Source organism: Carassius auratus, chromosome 25, assembly GCF_003368295.1.
Source record: "Carassius auratus strain Wakin chromosome 25, ASM336829v1, whole genome shotgun sequence".
Classification (NCBI taxonomy): domain Eukaryota; kingdom Metazoa; phylum Chordata; class Actinopteri; order Cypriniformes; family Cyprinidae; genus Carassius; species Carassius auratus.
Genome location: NC_039267.1, coordinates 15,064,188 through 15,081,161, shown reverse-complemented (window position 1 = coordinate 15,081,161; position 16,974 = coordinate 15,064,188). Strand labels below are relative to the sequence as shown.

The 16,974-nt window shown below is 39.2% G+C and overlaps 1 protein-coding gene and 1 pseudogene across 3 annotated transcripts in view; both read left to right on the top strand.

Annotated features, from left to right (window-relative positions):
* The window catches only part of nptna (neuroplastin a), a 36,512-nt gene that overhangs the window by 1,099 nt on the left and 18,439 nt on the right, over positions 1-16,974 (top strand). For 2 of the 3 annotated variants that reach the window (XM_026202885.1, XM_026202883.1), the window contains exon 1: positions 10,565-10,966. The exons of the other annotated variant lie outside the window; for it this stretch is intronic. In XM_026202885.1, the coding sequence (XP_026058670.1) occupies positions 10,894-10,966 (73 nt within the window). In that variant the 5' untranslated portion in view covers positions 10,565-10,893. Of the gene's footprint in view, positions 1-10,564; positions 10,967-16,974 lie in introns of those variants that run through there. 3 annotated transcript variants of the gene reach the window in all.
* Positions 6,821-8,890, top strand: LOC113043469 (UDP-glucuronosyltransferase 2A1 pseudogene; annotated as a pseudogene).

Genomic DNA, 16,974 nt, shown 5'->3' with positions numbered 1-16,974 from the left:
GTTTTTTATTCCCAGTCCATCCCTGGTGAAGGGTGACATTTATGTGTAGCCTATTACATATTTAGTTAAATGTTTACTTGTAGGTTCAAAGTCAAAACACATTGCATTTAAAAATCCATTTAAGAAGTGCAGTTTATTTCTTAAAAGCGGTTCGCCATTTATTCTCACAAATAGGTAACATTTTTATATTGATTGACTTGTCCCACAGGGAGAGTCTGTTTGTGGCTCTTTTATTTATAAGATTCCCCTTTTAAAGAATCATTTGGATGTGTTTAGGTGGATCATCGGATCATCTTAAAAACGGTGGACTATCGTAGGACATGTAGGAAAAATTATTTTGCTAAACTGAAGTTTGTGTTAAACACCTGTTTTAAGGTGACCCAGTAATTAATGACAGAATTTTTCGTTTTGGGTGAACTATACTTTTAAAAGCATCGAAAGCAAAGTGTTTAAATTAAACAACTTGATGTATTTGTTAATGTCCACAAGACATTAATTGATGGACTACTAGGCTCTTGAGTATTACTTGTGGTTTATAGAGTGATGCGGCCATGACGGAAAAAACCCCAGAAGACTACTTCGCCATGGTTCCCTTGAGATATGTATTTTTATATTGGGTTTTAAGTGAAAAAAGGTCAGTGATAAAGATATGTGTGTGTGTGTGTGTGAGTGGGTGTTGTCTTTTTATTCATTTTAATTTGTATAGTTTTGTATTCTTTAATCAATATTTACATTTTGATGGGAATTTAAAAAAAAAAGTCCATGAAAAAAGTGTGTTCCATGTAGGCTACTGTAACATAGGCCTACAGATTGTTTAGCTGCTGAAGCATATTTTTCTTCAGGTCAAAAAAAAAAATCAGTAACGTTAGACTCCATAAAGAGTTTTAAACAGTTCAAAAATATCACGTTAGCTTTAAATAAAAAAGCTACTAGAAACGTTACGAACTGTGGTTATACGGAAGCGTATTGCATTCACTTGAGAAAAAAAATCTACTCTGTTTTTCTGAATTAACGAGTTAATTATCTCAGAATTACGAGATCATTTTTCATGAAAAAAAGTTTTTGCTCTGTTTTTCTGAATTAACGAGTTAATTATCTCAGAATTATTTTTCTTGAAAAACATTTTTTTTCACTATGTTTTTCTGAATTAATGAGTTAATTATCTCAGAATTATGAGAATAATCTTCATGATTTTTTTTTTTTCTGAATTAACGAGATCTCTCAAAATCCTGCCAGAAGCTTTCACCTGCACAAAGTAACGTCAGGCCACAGTTGCTGTTGCAAATCAGCCTGAGCCTCCGATAACAACAACAGTGCCAGGCCTACAGTAGGTGGTGCATTATGAGCGCAGGGTGATTTTTATTTTATTTTATGTTTTTCTTCAGTTTTATCCAGAATTTAATTACCAAACTTACTGTGGAAACATGTTTACTGGCTGAAGAACTCTGAATATATCCAGCCCATAGAAACATTTACACATTGTAACAAGAAACAATAATATTGATAATGATACAGGACCATTCAAATGCCATTTAGGTTGCCCTGTTTGCAGTGGGCCCAAAGTGTGTGAAATCACATTTGGTCATGCTGAATAGTTCCACCGTAAGGAAAATTTTGCCATTTTGACAATGGCAACATGTTTTGCAACGTTTCATATGCAGTTGCTGTTATTACCAGACTTAAAGTGTCTGTAGAAACATAATGAGTGGCTGAACATTTTGTTAATATACTTTTAAGGTCCACTTAACCAAAAAACAATTATAAGCATTTTACACAATGTATGTTATAAATTCATGTGGATACATTTTCATTTTTAAGTGATTTAGATACATGTTCCAATATTTTAAATGTACTTTTATGTAAGCCATCATTTCTGTTAGCAGTTTAGGAGCATACTTTTTGGGACAATTTAAAAGACATTTTCTTGTAAAGTTGCATTTTCATTGAGAAATTATAATTAACTTGGACCCTGAGGTAATGTCATCTTATGTTAAATCTTATTATTGGCAGTGTTTGGCAATCTGTTCTAACATACAGCACTGTACATTAGAAGGTGTTCTGCTTTTTACAAATAAAAAGCACAGGTTTCTCTCTTGTTTTGTACAGATGCTTTCAAACAAATCAAGTCTTTACTGCAGATAACACACATGGATCTTGTCACACACAGTAGAATTACTGAGTTTTGACAACTGCACTGCAGCTCCTGCATTCACCAGCACTCTTTAGACAACATATTTAAACAGTCATCTCTACATTACCAAATTTACCAAATAGGCCTATTTCCTGCATGCACAGTAAATCAAACAGGGGGAAAAATGTTGCACTGCACTGGTTTATTTATATGATGCCAAATAATTGCGTAAAAAAAAGTGCTTTATGTGCAGCCCAGAGACACATGATTACAAGATACAATCATATGTTTGATTTAAAGGCGATCCAAACATCATAGGTTGCCCTGTTTACTATGAGCCCAAAGTGTGTCAGCCCACATCTGGTGATACGAAATAGTTCCACCATAAGGACAAATGTGCCATTTTTGAAAGTGGCAACATGTGATACTTTTCATTTGCAGGTACAGGATTGTTCCCAGTTCTGTGGTTGATATGTACTTTTTACATAATGATGAATAAAAAAGAGATGGTATGGAGCTCAGTTTGGAGATGTCAATTATAAAAGAGTTTATTATTGATTGCTTAAACATAGTACTTCTGTCAAACATTTACAGTGAATGCCATGGTATATAACCTTTTCCGTCCAAACTGGAATTCTGGTTTTTTTTTTTGGCTATGAGAAGGTGCTCACATTCAGTCATTTGATCCAGTAGAACAACTTTTTAAATTTGGGTACGTATGTAAGCACGTAAGAACATGTAAAGATCAAGGGCTTCCTCTGGAGAGGTTGGGGGATGGCAAGGCAACAAATGTCAAACACTGTATTATCACAAGGGTATGGTCCTCTCTCCTAACATTCCTCCCTACAAGCCTGTATCTTCTGTTGGGAAGCCTCTTTAAGGTACTCCCTACCACCAAAAAGTTGGGGTAGGGTGTACATCATCAATGGACGTCCACCTGGAGACACAGCATTTCTGGATGGGCGAATTCTGTGAGTGTTCCAGAGGTGAACAACATCCTGCAGTTCTCTCTAAATATAAAGGAAAAGAGTGGGAAAGTAAGAAAATTAGTCCACAATACCACCTGCAGGCAAAATAAATAATAATATGTTTCATGCATATTAAATTCTATATTTGAAAACAATAAATCTCTGTATGTTAAGATCTGTGTTATATGACCAGGGTTATATGTGTCCCACTAATGCAGAGAAACAATTTTCTTTCACCAAAATGTACATAAAAGTACCAGAATGATATGAACAAAAGTGGGCTACTCATAGAACGGTGAATTTTCCTTGTCAGTGTTTTACTATTATGATGCTTTTAAGTTGATATTAGCAGTTTGTGCAACATCCATATAACAGGATTAATATTACAGCGGCATTAATATTTGTGTTGCACTTTATTGTTGTAGATGTAGGCTGCTGCTAATTCTAACTACTTATACTGAGATCCACTTATCTCTTTAAAAGTCAACTATATGTAGGAAAAATCTACATACTATTTGTAATCTACAAATTAATTTAATAATCTAATTAACTAATGTTTATCGCCCATTTGCTTCTGTTATGGAACAGTTGTTAGACCTATGAAATTAGATAATTATGCTCCAAAACATTTTGGCGTATTGACAAAATCTATAGCTGACTAGCATATTACAATTTACATGTCTAAAGCACATTTCTTACCTCTATCATTTCAAGACATGTGAACTGTATTAGACTTTTGTCTAGGAAGTCACCGGAGAAGTCGTCTGAATCTTTTAGATCTTGAAATAGGTTGATCCAGAACTGTGCATGCTGCTTCCTCAAAAATCCCCACCAATGCTCTATCCGTTGGTTATGATTGCTTGAGCCATACAAATAACAATTTCTTGAATAGTCCATATGATCATGTCTCAAGAACATCTGCATCTGTTCCATGTAACAATTCTCTGTCCCTAAGTCTGAGTGAATTCGGGTGGCTGTCCCATTCCTTGATGACACCGCATCAATAAAGTATCCAGCGATGACCTTGGGATCACTACTTGTAGAGTATGCATGTAGCCATATCATCATTCGTGAAAACCCGTCAATTGCACCATTGATGCAGATCCCATAGGTTTGAGTTTATCATATGAATCAACATGCCATAAAAAGTTTGGGCCTGGATTATGATATAAACATCGCCGAAGACGTTTCCGGCGCCTCAGTTGCACTCCATGGGGATCCAGTATTTTCAACAATTGCCTGATTGTCTCGTGTCACCACGTAGCCAGCCTGAATGCATTTCAGATGCATCATCTTATGTCCGTGAAGCATACCATATTGGTTCAACTGGTCCTGGAGAAACACAGCAATGTCAAGCAGATCAGAATGTTATTTTCGTCTGAACAGGCGCAAAGTCTTGAGGTGCCTGCACAAAGTTGACGCACTAATAACAATACCATTTATATTGCTTAAAGACAGCAGTATCTCCCAATGTCTCAAACCCAAAGTAAAATAAAACCGGTGTTCTGTCGATTTGTCCTACGCTGTCAGATTTTCCTACCTCCCACCAAAACAGTGGGTAGTACAATTCCACAACGAAAATTCTACTGTAAAGTTATGGCTTATTAACGTCTACACCTACCACAACCCTAATCATACCCTTACAGTACTGCAAATACAGTAATTATGTGTTATATTCGCGGTTGTAGCTAAAAGGGATACAGTTACAGGAAACCAACAATAAATATTATTTTCTACCAATTAGATTGCGTTTTTATTAACGTCTACAACTACCCCAGCCCTAAACCTACCCTTACAGTAATGCAGATACATTAAATATCGTTGTTTAGCATGAGACAAAGGACGCGATATTGATGTGCGCGTGCGCAGTAAACCCGGGTAGGAAAATCTGACAGGGTAGGATAAAATGTCAGGACACCTGATTAAACCTGAAAGGCAGGACATGTTTACTTCCATGCAATCCAGCTAAAATAGAGCCCCTGGCAGGTTTTTAAGGGATCTCATTAATTCAGAAAAACGGATCAAAATATATTTTTTAATGAAAAATGTATCTCATAATTCTGAGATAATTAACTCGTTAATTCAGACAAACAGAGCAAAAACTTTTTTTTTCATAAAAAATTATCTCGTAATTTTGAGATAATTAACTCGTTAATTCAGAAAAACAGAGCAAAAACTTTTTTCCATGAAAAATGATCTCGTAATTCTGGGATAATTAACTTGTTAATTCAGAAAAACAGAGTAGATTTTTTTTCTCAAGTGAATGCAATACGCTTCCGTAGTTATTCACAACGTAACACATTTAAAAACTAATTTTGTCGTGCAATGAATGTAGGCTAACGTTACCTCACCTCAGAAATTTTGCGCTCTTCCTCCAGTCAGCCTTTGTCCTGCGATGCAGTGAAGCACGTGATCGGTCAAGCAAGGGCAGGCAAATTTGATATTTGAAAATAAATTAATTGTCTTTTTCCCCTTCTTTTTTTAATCATTAATGTACAATGTTTAAATGAATAAATAAGGAACCGTCTGTAATATCAGACTGGACTCAAATTAGAATGTAGGCCTGTGCTACTGCCTAGTCGCCATCTAGCGTTGAAAAGAAATACAGCACGTAAATAAATTACATTTCAAAAAAGATAAATCATATATACATATATAAACACACACACACACAATAAAAATGTTGTTCACAAAATGTTCCTAACATTCTTGAAATTTATCACATGACTCTTATTTAATCTCTAGCTTTTCAGCGACACCGTTGTCTTCTTGGAAGTAGCTAGACTAATATTTGGGGGCAGGGGGACGTAGTGGTTTACTAGGCTTTTTTATTTGGCTGTCTAGAGGACATAAGGTGTGCTATTAAATCTATGCACTTCTCAAGAACTACAGCATGTACAAGCTTGGACAAGTTTTGTGCGCATAGAGGAAGTATCATTGGTATTAACTTTTCCACTTGTACAATCCTAGTGTTTTGCACATTTTAGCAGGGCTGGGCTTGTTTCACACTATTTCAATGCTGTCAGTGTTTTACCTAGTCGGCCGCCACTGTTGGGAACATTACTTTAAAAAAGTAATTAGTTATAGTTACTCACTACTTGTTCCAAAAAGTAACTGAGTTAGTAACTGAATTACTCTATAATAAAAGTAACTCGTTTTTTTAGCAGTTTCCACAAGTCAGTTAAAATGAGTAGAACAGACAGGTGTTCGTACATAACTTTCGATATTTATTACACGTCAACAGACAGCAAGAGTTTTGTGCTGCACTTCAAGTATTATCTTTGTAAGAAAAGTGTTTTGGCCACTAGCTTTGTAGATGCGTGTAACACATTACATGCACGCTCTTGCCTTTGACCACAATGAATTTAAAGTAGTGCTTATATCTCCACCTTGAAAATGCCAACTTTTCATCGGATTGATGCTGTGCTGAATCGCCATCTCTGCTGACGCTGCTGTTGCGTGCTTGCGCGCGCGTTCGTGTGTGTGTTTGGCGCCGGTGGCGTAAAAACACTGGCTCTGATTGGCTACCATGAAACACATGACTCTGCCTGTGCTGAATCGCCATCTCTGCTGACGCTGCTGTTGCGTGCTTGCGCGCGCGTTCGTGTGCGTGTTTGGCGCCGGTGGCGTAAAAACACTGGCTCTGATTGGCTACCATGAAACACATGACTCTGCCTTAGCCAATCATAATCGCTTATCTCGTTATAAACCCACCTACTCACTCGCTGTGTGAGCCAGGGGTGCGTTCGGATTAAATAGTCAATGCTCAGTAACGCACCGCATTCAACGTCCACTAATGTTAACGGCGTTGTAACGACGGGAAAAGTAATTAGTTAGATTACCCCGTTACTGGAAAAAAATAACGCCGTTCCAAACATTGTCTGCCGCATACTTCGATTTTCATCACAAGCTTATAAACTTTGTATGGTGAGTAAAGCAGACTGCCCTCATTTTATGTAAACAGTTATTAAGTGTTAATGTGGTTTGTGAATCTGAATTATAATGTATTGTAATCAACTTCCTTTCATCGAAGGTTAAAAAAGATGCATTACTTTCCTGCCGCATTGTTAGCATTCTTGAGCATATTATGTCAAGTGTTTGGAGGGAAAGTTTTGGTGTATCCATTGGATGGAAGCCACTGGGTGAACATGAAGGTCCTGATTGAGGAATTACATACAAGAGGTCACAACGTGACCGTGCTTAGAGCCTCTAACAGCTGGTATATCAAGGAGGAATCTCCTTTCTATACCTCCATCACTGTTTATAATAGCGGTGGAATTGAAAAGGAGCAGTTTGATGCATTTTCGAAACATATCCTGGTCAGCAGAAGAGAGAAACTGTCCTTTTGGAGCTACCTCTCTCTGGCCGCAGAGGTTGGAACATTTTTTGAAGAGTTGCATCGCAATCAACTTGACTTAATGGGGAAAATCTTTGAAAATAAAGACTTAATGGCTTCACTCCAGACAGCAAAATATGACCTGTTTCTGACAGATCCGGCTTTTGGAGGTGGATGTTTTCTTGCGCTCCGTCTTGGTCTCCCTCTTGTGCTAAATGTCCGTTGGACGATGCATGGAGAGGCACATTACGAAATAGCTCCTTCACCACTATCGTATGTTCCTTTACCAGTACTAGAGCTGACAGATAAGATGACGTTTGCTCAACGTGTACAGAACATAATGGGATACATAGTTTTAGTTTATTACAAAACCAGATATATCTCCTCACACTACCAGTCTTTCTGCAAGAAATACTTTGGATCAGAAATTAATTACAAAAACGTCCTTCAGGATGCAGACATCTGGCTCATGAGAACTGACTTTACCTTTGAGTTTCCACGACCCACAATGCCTAATATCATCTATATGGGGGGCTTCCAGTGTAAACCTGCCAAGCCGCTTCCAGATGATCTTGAGGAGTTTGTGCAGAGCTCAGGAGATCATGGACTCATTGTCATGTCCCTAGGGACTATTTTTAGCCATCTTCCACAAGACATCACAGAGGAAATTGCTGCCGCTTTTGCCAGATTGCCCCAAAAAATCATTTGGAGACACACCGGACCTCGACCTGTCAATATAGGTGATAATACATTACTTGTTGACTGGTTACCTCAGAATGACCTGCTTGGACATCCTCAGACTAAAGTGTTTATAACACACGGAGGCACAAATAGCATCCAAGAGGCCATCTATCATGGGGTGCCCATTTTGGGTTTACCTATAATGACTGATCAACCTGACAATCTGTCTAGGATGAAATTTAGAGGCACAGCTAAACTTGTGGATATTGCAGAATTGAACAGGACGATGTTTCTACAGGCACTGGAGGAAGTGCTGTATAACCCATCTTACAAGGAGAACATTCAGAGACTGTCCAAGCTGCACCACGACCAGCCAATGAAACCTCTTGATCGTGCCGTCTTCTGGATTGAGTTTGTCATGAGGAACAGAGGAGCTCCTCATTTACGAACACAGTCTTTCAGAATGTCCTGGATCGAGTACCACTCTGTAGATGTTATTTTGACTCTGCTGGTGATAGTTATTTTGATTTGTTTCATGATTTATAAGATCATAAAATGTATGTGCTCAAAAATAGTATTTAAGAAGAAAATTAAAGCTGAGTGATCCCAGGAATTTATTTCAAGTTTAAAAATAACGCATGCAACATATAAAAACCTGAAAATTTTTATTTTTATTTGTTCTTATTTGTGCACATTTTAATTTTTCAAAAAAAAAATTATGTGCACAATATGAGTGGAAAAAGAGTGAAATAAACTTCTTTATTAAACTTCTAATTGTTGCACTTGATTTACATCTTCCGGTGTAAAGTATACTGTTTGTAACACAGCAAATTTTTCTACTTTTTCAACTTATCTTCTTAGCATAATTTTTATAAGGACAAAAAATATATATTAAAGGCTATTTTTAATGTACTTATCTACAAGCGTAAGGACGGCTGTATTTATCTAAAAAACAAAGTTCATGTCTGTACAGATTGTATTACGCATACAGAACATTAAGAAGAATGCCTAATGAAAATACACTGCTACCTTGTTAGCACTGTATTCAAATAAACAATATTTATCTGTTAATATTATATATTAAATGTTATTTTGTCAAACAATGTTTTGGGTGATGACCAGGCTTCCTTTTGCTCAACCTTGTCGGGAGGACATGTTTTCATATTTCAAGAGTGCAAAGGATATGCAAATGATACACTGCTATTTTAATTAGCAACAGGAAAAATATGCTGGAAGAATACCAGAGGCATCATCAGACATCACAAGCTCCATCAGCCTCAATGAACTTCTATTTTGTTCTTTTTATTGTTCATTGACCAATTTCGACTAGATGTTATATTATTATCACACACATGTACCACTGCAGTTAAAGAGTTTAAATAAATGTATTTTGAAAAAGGGAAGAATGTACCAGACAGATTCAGCCCTATACTACAGAATGTGGAAGTTAAAACTTCCTTGGTATTGGCATTTCTAAAAGAAGATGTTTCCAACATGTGTTCACCATCGCCTGAATGGCCTGTGTCATTTTTAGGAAAAAGTTTTCATGCATCCATACATAAATGTGATTTTTATGTATACAGAGATGTCAAAGTAAGCATCTATTCCGGTCAAAGCCAGTGTGAACAGCTTGCACATGACATGAAGTGCAATATTTGCCCACTCAGTAGGGCACAAGTGCAAACCATTTTTTCATGCCATGCCATGTTTTGTTAACAAAATACTTTCTCCAAAATCGATCAATATAAATAAATTAAAATTTAATGTTATAATTGCTCCAAAAAAATGCATGATAAACATAAAAAAATTATGATTAAATATATTTTTTCACCTTTTCAAGGTCCTTTACAACGAATATACTTTTTTTCTATAACACTACTGTCCAGTAGAAGGCAGTAGACTGTCATCCTGAGAACTACAGATTAAAGTGTTTGTTTTGGCAGGGAAGGGTGTTGGCACATTATGTGTTGGTTAAATGAATGAATGAATAAACTTAATGTTATAAGAAATTGTTTTGAACATTTTTTTTTTTTTACATTTTTAAACTTCATCTAACATTCAAAAATGTCCTCCCATGCATTAGATGCACCACCCTATTCATTGTGTCAACACTGTTGTCTGTAAAATACAGTTCATGTCAATCTATGTTATTAGACTATATTCATCTCACATTCACAAACTACTTTATACTGTGAATTAAAATGTACTGCATTCAAACGTAAATACTAATACAGTTTAAAAGTGACCAACTATAAAATATATTACATAAAAATAAAACAAGTAGATTTTCTACAAACTCTTGTTGAAATTAAACGTTTATTGCATAAAATGGACAAGATGCTACTCCTAGTCTCCTGTTTTCTGATACATTTTTCATGTTTTTTGTTTTTCACATATTAAAATTATATTTAGGCTACTGCATTACGTGGCATGTTTTCTGTGGCCAATTCTGAACTATAAGTAACCATGTTTCCTTCCATTTTATACCACTTGTGTTATTCACAACACATTTTACAATGAAATATATTAATAACTCAGATATTGATATAGCTATTTACTGTATTTAGGCTACATTATGTGATTTAATAACATACAGACCTACAGTCAGAAACTTTAGCTTTACAATAAAGCTCAGTTGGTAGCATAAATTCAGTAAATGTCTTACTAACTGAGCAAAACGTCACTGATGCAGCTCCCTCCCACTCACATCCTCCTCGACAGCCCTCCTCTCCTCCGCATCCCTCCACACATATCCAGGTAGTGAGATCACCCAGAAAATGCCTTACGCGGGAAATGCGCTGGTGATATTATTCGGAGTCATGCTGCTGCATTCGAGCTTCGCTCAGAACGGTAATGACTTTAAAAATGTGTTGCATTTAAAGAAGATTATGAAGTCTTTCTTGACAGGGGAACGGTTGCGGCATGTGTTGGTATAGTTTGCCTCGACTGCACAGGATAAACTCTCGTCAGTCCTCAGCATTGCTTTCGGAAATTCTAAACTAAATGGATGTCAGGACTGTGAAGGGTGACATTTATGTGTAGCCTATTACATATTTAGTTAAATGTTTACGTGTAGGTTTAAAAGTCAAAACGCATTACATTTAAAAATCAATTTAAGAAGTGCAGTTTATTTCTTAAAAGCGGTTCGCCATTTATTCTCACAAATAGGTAACATTTTTATATTGATTGACTTGTCCCACAGGGAGAGTCTGTTTGTGGCTCTTTTATTTATAAGATTCCCCTTTTAAAGAATCATTTGGATGTGTTTAGGTGGATCATCGGATCATCTTAAAAACGGTGGATTATCGTTGGACATATAGGACAAATTATTGAGCAAAACAGAAAAAGTAGTTGATATAGACTGAAGTTTGTGTTCAACACCTGTTTTAAGGTGACCCATTAATTGGATTTGGTGATCAACTGGTTTTGCTCATGTTTTTGCGAACCATTACACTATGAAAAATATTTCTGTAAGCAAAAAGGCCCAACAATCTACAAGTGCGTCTGTAGTCCATTCAAGTCTTCATGAGTGTTTTTTTTTTATTTTTTTTATCGGAATAGATTTGGAGAATTTTAGCAGTAGCCTACATATTTGCTCACCTATGGATCCTCTGCAGTGAATTGGTGCCATCAGAGTTTAAGTTTTAAAGGGATAGTACAACCAAAAATGACATTTCTGTCATTAATAATTCATCATCATGTCTTACCAAACCTGTGAAACCTTTGCTCATTTTCAGAACACAAATTAAGATATTTTTAATGAAATCTGAGAGCTTTCTGATCCTTGCATAGACAGCAAGGGTACCACAAACAAGGCACAGAAATTGTTGAATAAGGTCATTATTTTTGTTTTCTTTGTGCACAAAAAGTATTCTCATAGTTTCATAAAATTATGGTTGAACCTCTGATGTCACATGGACTATTTTATCAATGTCTCTGTGCCTTGATTGTGGTACCCTCGCTGTCTATGGAGGGCCAGAGAGCTCTCGGACTTCATCAAAAATATCTTAATTTGTGTTCTGAAGATGAATGAAGGTCTTACCGGGTTTTGAATGACATGAGGGTGAGTAATTAATGACAGAATTTTTTTAGTAATTTTTCAGTAGTGTAATTTTGCCTGATTTGACTAGCTTCTAACAAGGGACATATATATATATATATATATATATATATATATATATATATATATATATATATATATATATACACATACATATATATATTTGTGACTGTATTGTTTGGACACATGACCTTGGATGTCAACAACTAAATATATGGAAGTGTTTTTTTTATGGGAAGCCTATTTATTTTACCATCCTATGCATGAGTATATCGTTAGTTGCAATTTATAATTAGCATTATAATTGTTGCTGTCAGCATTTCAGAATTGAACTGGTGTCCATATTTGATCACAACTCACTGTTTTGCCCATCGCCTGTTTGTAAGGGGTCATAAGCTCATATGAAGATCAAACACTGTTCCTTTCATCTCACTCACATGCACATACAAACGCATGAGCACACAGGCAGACACATTTGATAAAATGGATCATTTTAGCATAGGTGTGTTTGGTTAGAAGCATAAGAGCGCAACAACACTTGCTGCCTTTAGGCTAAGCAGGTTTTTGCTTCTATCTTTAGCAAGCGACTATATGCAATAACATACAAGCCCTGTCCACATAAACTAATTACATGTCCATTAGTTCCACAAGCTTGTTCTAAGATGCACTTAGATTAAAAGTATATTAGTAGATTACACTGTATATTGGTATCATAAAGTATATCAATATTTGAGTTTTTTTTTGTCAGTATCAGTCCGTTAATATCTTTGCTTTTATCTGATGCTCACTTAAAGTAAAAGTAAAAACATTTGATACTAATAATTAAAATATTACTTACTGTAAGTAAAATAATATAACAAATTATGTTAACATATAAGTAATATAGTAAAATAATATTATAAAATAATATTGAAAAATAATAACATTGTTAAAGGCTATTTTTTAGCCAATCTTAAAATGAAAAGATATTTTCATATTGTAAAATTTGTTGTGCCTAATTTCACTTGCAGCCTTTTAAAATGCTTGATTTTAGCTTTTAGTGTTGTATTTGATATTTCTTTTTACAAAAACTTATAAAATATAAATACTTGTGCATCCCTAAGTAATTATTTAGTTACATTTCGTAATTACTACGAGCCTCTTTCACAATCATTGGGTCAAAAGGTAACATGCTTCTATTATTGTTTTGATGAATGCAGCATTTGGTAAGTTGTATCACCCATTGTGTAGAAAGTCAGTTTAGATGTAAACATCATATCTGTTCCTGCTTTAATATAATTATGACCTTATATGATTGTTTTATCATCACATTCAATGTCAGAATAACCAGCAGTAAGCTGTGTATGTTCTGATTAACATGATAATACAGTGCAACCATTAAAAATCATCTCTGCATATTTATGTAACATAACCTCAAATGAAACATTTTGTATTACATTTTTATTTATTTTTTATCTGTGCTTGTCATGGTCTTGTCATGATCCTGTCTCTATCTCTCTCTTCTTCTCCCTCTGTCTCCCCCTGCTGGTTTTTCCCCTCCTGTCTCCCTCGCTCTTCGCTTCTGTGTCACAGCTGTCTTCACTTCTCATTAAGATAATTCCCCCTCCACCTGGTTCTCATCTTGCCTTGTTATTTGGGCTACTTCTACCCTCTCGTTCCCGTGTCTCATTGTCAGATTGTTACTTCCGTATGAAGCCGTTGCCTTTGGCGTCCGTGTTAGCTGTTGGTCTCGTCCTGTCCTGTCTAGTCGGGGTGAAGTTAGTTGTCTACTATCGTTACCTGTACATCTCTGTGCTCACCCATTATACCCCACAGAACCTTACCTGCTGTTCTTCGCCGCGACCGCTCCGCACTGCGAGCTCCGATCCCCGGCTCTCCCCTGAGCCCAGTCAAAGCCTCCATCTCGCCAGCCTTCTGGTTGTTCCGGCCACGGAGGTTTCCTGTGTTAGTTTAACCCAGCCTTCGGGTCTTCCTTAGTTTTCATCTTTGTACTCCTTAGTTGGATTTTCCTGTGGCTTTCCTTTGTTGGATTAAAGACTGTCATTTTGCCCTCGCATTTGAGTCCTCTCTCTTCAATACCCATCACAGAACAATCTGACCATATGATGGACTCAGCGAGTGGCAGCCCGTTCCAGACCGCCGTCGAGCACCAGGGCGTCCTCCTCGGGAGGCATGAGGAGGACATCTCCGCTACCCGACACGCCGTCGGTTCTTTGGCCGCCCAAATGTCCGAGCTTTCCAGCCAGGTCCACAACCTCCGCCTCCAGCCTTCCGCCTCTTATTCTCCTCCTGGTCAGACGGAGCCTCAGATAAACAATCCTCCGGTCTATTCGGGTGAGCCAACTCAGTGCCGCGCTTTCCTTACCCAGTGTGAGGTGGTATTCTCACTCCAGCCCGCTACTTATGCTAAGGAGAGGGCCAAGGTGGCTTTCGTTCTTTCACTCCTCCACGGGCGGGCTCGCGAATGGGGAACGGCCAACTGGGAGACGGAGGCAGAGTGCACCTCAACCTTTGAGCGCTTCAAGGAGGAGATGATCCGGGTCTTCGACCGTTCCGCCTACGGAGAGGAGGCGTCCCGTCGGCTTTCCACACTCCGGCAGGGAAGACGATCCGTGCCGGATTTCTCCGTTGAGTTCCGGACCCTCGCTACCACCTGTGGGTGGAACCAACCCGCACTGACTGCTCGCTTCCTGGAGGGCTTGTCTCCTGAGGTGCGGGACGAGGTCCTCGTCCGTGAGATCCCCGCCCGGCTCGACGACCTTATCGACCTGGCCATCCGGGTGGAGAGACGGTTTGATCAGCGCCGTCGTGCTCATCGCCTTGAGGAGAGTCTCTTCTCGCCGCCTCGAGTCAGCCCCTTCCACTCAGAACCGGAACCCATGCAGCTGGGTGGCCTGCGTATTTCGCCTAAGGAGCGTCAGAGGAGGATCTCTAACCGCCTCTGCATGTACTGTGCTAGTGCCTCTCACTTTGTGTTTTCGTGTCCTGTAAAAGCCAACGCTCGCCAGTAGGAGGAGGGTTACTGGCGAGCGCTACCACTAAGACCATCCCTTCCACTTCCTGCACGATACTTCCAGCGCATCTCCAGTGGGCGGGGTCGTCAGCCTCCTGTGCGGCCTTGATCGACTCTGGGGCCGAGGGAAACTTTTTGGATGAGAAGTGGGCGCTCCAACAAGGTATTCCGCTCACACCGCTAAGAGACTCCACCTCTTTATTTGCCCTTGATGGCAGCGCCCTACCTAGGGTACAGAAGCAGACTATCCCATTAACTCTAACCATTTCTGGCAACCACAAAGAGACAGTTTCCTTTTTTATTTTTCAGTCTCCTTTTACCCCTTTAGTACTGGGGCACCCTTGGTTAGAACTTCACAATCCACACATTGACTGGGCTAGGGGGTCTGTTTTGTCTTGGAAGTTGTCGTGTCATGTTAAGTGTTTAGCCTCGGCTGTTCCCCCCGTGTCTTCTGTTTCTGTGTTGCAGGAGGAGACGGGAGATCTGACTGGGGTTCCGGAGGAGTATCACGATTTGCGAGGGGTTTTCAGCCGTTCTCGAGCCATGTCTCTTCCGCCCCACCGTCCGTATGACTGCGCTATTGATCTCCGCCCGGGGACCACGCCCCCTCGGGGTAGGCTCTATTCTCTTTCTGCTCCCGAACGGGAGGCTTTAGAGAATTATTTATCTGAGTCTCTCAGCGCCGGCACAATCGTTCCGTCCTCGTCGCCTGCCGGCGCCGGATTCTTTTTTGTTAAGAAGAAAGACGGTTCTTTACGCCCATGCATTGATTATCGGGGGCTGAACGACATCACGATTAAAAATCGTTACCCCTTGCCACTGATGTCCTCAGCCTTCGATATCCTGCAGGGGGCAAAAGTCTTTACCAAGCTCGACCTACGTAACGCCTACCATCTCGTACGCATTCGGGAGGGGGACGAGTGGAAGACCGCCTTTAACACGCCCCTCGGCCACTTCGAGTATAGGGTCCTCCCCTTCGGATTGGTTAACGCCCCCGCTGTCTTTCAGGCTCTGATCAATGACGTCCTTCGGGATATGCTCAATTTATTCGTTTTTGTCTATCTCGATGACATTTTGATTTTTTCGCCCTCTCTCCAGGTTCATGTGCAGCACGTTCGCCGCGTTCTCCAACGTTTGCTTGAGAATCGACTCTTTGTTAAGGCCGAGAAGTGCTCCTTTCATGCTTCGTCTATAACGTTTTTAGGCTCCGTTATCTCGGCAGAGGGGATCAAAATGGACCCTACCAAGGTCCAGGCCGTGCTCGATTGGCCCGTCCCTGAGTCTCGTGTCTCGCTACAGCGCTTTCTCGGTTTTGCTAATTTTTATCGCCGCTTTATACGCAACTTCAGTCAGGTGGCCGCGCCACTCACTGCCCTCACTTCGGTTAAGTCTCGTTTCAGTTGGTCCGGTTCTGCGCAGGAGGCGTTTGACCGGCTAAAGACCCTTTTTACGTCCGCACCCATCCTCCGCACCCCAGATAGCTCAAGACAGTTTATCGTTGAGGTCGATGCCTCCGAGGTGGGGGTGGGAGCCGTTCTTTCCCAGCGGTCAGCGTCGGATAATAAGATACACCCTTGCGCGTACTTCTCCCACCGCCTTTCCCCCGCTGAACGTAATTATGATGTCGGGAATCGAGAGCTCCTCGCCATCCGCCTGGCATTGGGGGAGTGGCGGCAGTGGTTAGAGGGATCCTCTGTTCCTTTTATTGTTTTGACGGATCATCGCAATTTAGAATACATTCGCTCCGCCAAGAGATTGAACTCGCGTCAGGCTCGCTGGGCCCTT